General features: G+C 48.3%; 1 protein-coding gene across 1 annotated transcript; it reads left to right on the forward strand.

Annotated features, from left to right (window-relative positions):
- The first annotated feature begins 700 nt into the window (after positions 1–700).
- Positions 701–2,419, forward strand: LOC119340980 (NAD(P)H dehydrogenase (quinone) FQR1-like). Its single transcript, XM_037612883.1, has 4 exons — positions 701–814; positions 1,397–1,490; positions 1,635–1,900; positions 1,975–2,419. The coding sequence occupies exons 1-4, from the start codon at positions 792–794 to the stop codon at positions 2,204–2,206; spliced, it is 615 nt and encodes a 204-aa protein (XP_037468780.1). The 5' UTR covers positions 701–791; the 3' UTR covers positions 2,207–2,419.
- Positions 2,420–2,748: the final 329 nt, after the last annotated feature.

Below are 2,748 nucleotides of genomic sequence, written 5' to 3' on the forward strand. Positions count from 1 at the left end.
TATGAATTTGTTCGGTAACTAGTGAGTTGGTGCTTTGCTTTGGGCTTATGAAACTGTCGCAATGATAATATCTCTAATATGAGGAATTTTACATTTTTTTAGAGGTCACCTACAAGGTAATTTATTGGATCCCTATGTGGTCTTTTTTGCGTCGGGAGAAGGACGCGACATCCACGGACTCTAGGTGCAACCTAAGGTTGTTGGGGATTTTATTCAACCGATATGGGTGACAAACTAATAACATGATATGTGAAGATAAGCCTGTTTTCCGTTGGTTGTAAAACCAATTTGGTTCACCATTATAGTTGTTTTTAATCGTACTTGAAATGCTAGAAAATTTTGCAATAATTAATTAAGAGTTGTGTACGTCAAGAACGAGGGTGTTTTTACCCAATCAAAAAGAAAAAAAGTAGCGTGAATGAAGGGCCTGTTCGGAGTCTCGCCGCTCCGCACGACTCCGCTCCCGGAGCGGCCCGAGCTTCAGTTGAAAATACGGAGTGGAGAAAGAGATGCTCCGTAGATTCTTGTATTTCTTGGAGCGGTGGATTGACGAACAGGCCTGAAGTGTAGAAAAATGCACGTGCACTGCACGTATCTGGGTCGGGGGCACGCGCAGGTAGCGCGCTGGTCCTCGTCTTGGCCATTCGCGCTCACGTGAAGAAGAGCTCTCCCTCCCATAAACACGGCCACCGAGAGCCAGGCCGCATCTCGCTCATTCCTGCAATCCTACTGCATCTTCTTCAACTAGCTAATCCAAGATCTCCAAGAACTCCAAGTATCCAAGCTGACCAATGGCGGCCAAGATCTACATTGTGTGAGCACACCTCAACCCCATTCTGCCTTCCTTCCTCTCAGTCTCACCCTTTATTTGCTCCGGCAACTTTCTTGTTCGACCATCCTCGCCACCAATTTGCGGCGCGGCGAGATTATGGCCTTTTTGATTACTCACTTGGCTGATTTACAGTACTTTCTTGGGGGAATCCCTGACGCTGCATTTAGGAGTGTACATCGGAGTTGGTTAGTTCGAGCGCTCAGTTGCTCCGTTACTCTGTTCCCCTGGGGTTCAGACTTTCGAAACCAAATCATAGGGAAAGCAGCCAGCATTGCTCAACTGCTCAGTGATTGTTTGCGCAATAGTGGCAGAGAAAAAAACATCCTGAGATGGAGACGAGCTGTGTCAGTTCAGGCCAGGACACCAACGGAAGTTGCTCACTGCTCAGCGTGTGGTTCAAGCAGAGATCGTTGCAAAACTTGGCTTTTCAACAGCCACATTACATTAACCGTTGAAATCATTGATCTACTTCCCAATTCTGTGGAGTATTATCTATTGTGTACCAAAAACAAAAGCAAATCCAATCCTACAAGATCTTCATTCATGAACTTACACATTCTTTAGGTACTACTCCACCTATGGCCATGTGGCCAAGCTAGCAGATGAGATTCTGAAGGGCGTGTCGTCCGTCGAAGGTGTCGAGGTCAAGCTATGGCAGGTGATTACACAACGTTCTATCTGTATATATACCGATTAAGATATATACTGAGATGAACTACCGCTATATAGTTTTCAAATTGCCGAATGATTTTTTTCCCGCCTGTTGATACAAACACCATCCGATACTCTGAATATACTGCAGGTCCCGGAGACTCTTTCTGACGAAGCACTCGCAAAGATGGGCGCTCCTGCGAAGAGGGATGACGTGCCGGTCATCTCGCCCGCAGAGCTCGCCGACGCCGACGGCCTCATCTTCGGGTTCCCCACTAGATTCGGCATGATGCCCACGCAGTTCAAGGCGTTCATGGACGGCACCAGTGAGCTGTGGTGCCTGCAGCGGCTCGCCGGCAAGCCTGCCGCATTGTTCTTCTCCTCCGGTTGCCAGGGCGGTGGCCAAGAAACCACCGCGTAAGATTCCTTCTTCCTTTGTTGATTTGTCATGGAAATTAGATTATCTAATTAGTTTGTTGCTGATCTTGTAGGTTGACGGCCATTACTCAGCTGGTGCACCATGGCATGCTCTTTGTTCCGGTCGGGTACACGTTTGGCGCAGGCATGTTTGAGATGGGGCAGGTGAAGGGTGGCAGCCCGTATGGGTTTGGCACCATTGCTGGGGATGGATCACGAGTTCCCACTGAGCTTGAGCTGCAACAGGCCTTCCACCAAGGGAAATACTTTGCGGGGATCGCAAAGAAGCTCAAGGGTTCTCCATGATCCACGGCCACCAAGATCGTGTCGACATGAATAAAGTTGAGTTTAGCTCTGAATCTGGTAATTTCATCGGTTCACTGATTGTAAAATGCCTAGTCCTTAACTAGGTTACAATTGTTTCTGTGGCGACCTTAGGTTAATTGTGCGGACCAAGTACTTGAGGTTGAATGTTACTGTTACTATAACATTTGCTGTCAAGTCATGCACATTTCTGTGATCAGGGCAGAAAATCGGAAAAGAGATCCTAACGAAAACTCAGCTGTTTTCTGTGAAACTCGTGCGGACCAAAGATATCCTTAATAGTGTGCATTAAGGGCATCTCCAGCGTCGATCCTCAAATCGCCTGCAACCGTCTGAACCATGCGGTCTAGACGTGTTTTGTCATCCAACATGTTCCTCTATCCGTCCGCCAACCACCTGGACATGTTTTTCCCCTCACAAACCAAAAACAAACTAGGGGGCTTTGCGGGCGTTCGGACCGCTGCCACGGCCACGCTTGACAACCGTGGCCCACCAACAACCCCCTCTCCCGCGCCCGAAGCCAC

This window comes from Triticum dicoccoides, chromosome 7B (assembly GCF_002162155.2).
Source record: "Triticum dicoccoides isolate Atlit2015 ecotype Zavitan chromosome 7B, WEW_v2.0, whole genome shotgun sequence".
In the NCBI taxonomy this organism is placed as follows: Eukaryota; Viridiplantae; Streptophyta; class Magnoliopsida; order Poales; family Poaceae; genus Triticum; species Triticum dicoccoides.

What these genes read in the sequence shown, in the direction of transcription:
- LOC119340980 (XM_037612883.1), top strand. Translation starts at nt 792, where the DNA reads ATGGCGGCCAAGATCTACATTGT. An exon ending in GCGGCCAAGATCTACATTGT is followed by an intron (nt 815 to 1,396) that starts GTGAGCACACCT and finishes CACATTCTTTAG; the next exon opens with GTACTACTCCACCTATGGCC. An exon ending in GGTGGCCAAGAAACCACCGC is followed by an intron (nt 1,901 to 1,974) that starts GTAAGATTCCTT and finishes CTGATCTTGTAG; the next exon opens with GTTGACGGCCATTACTCAGC.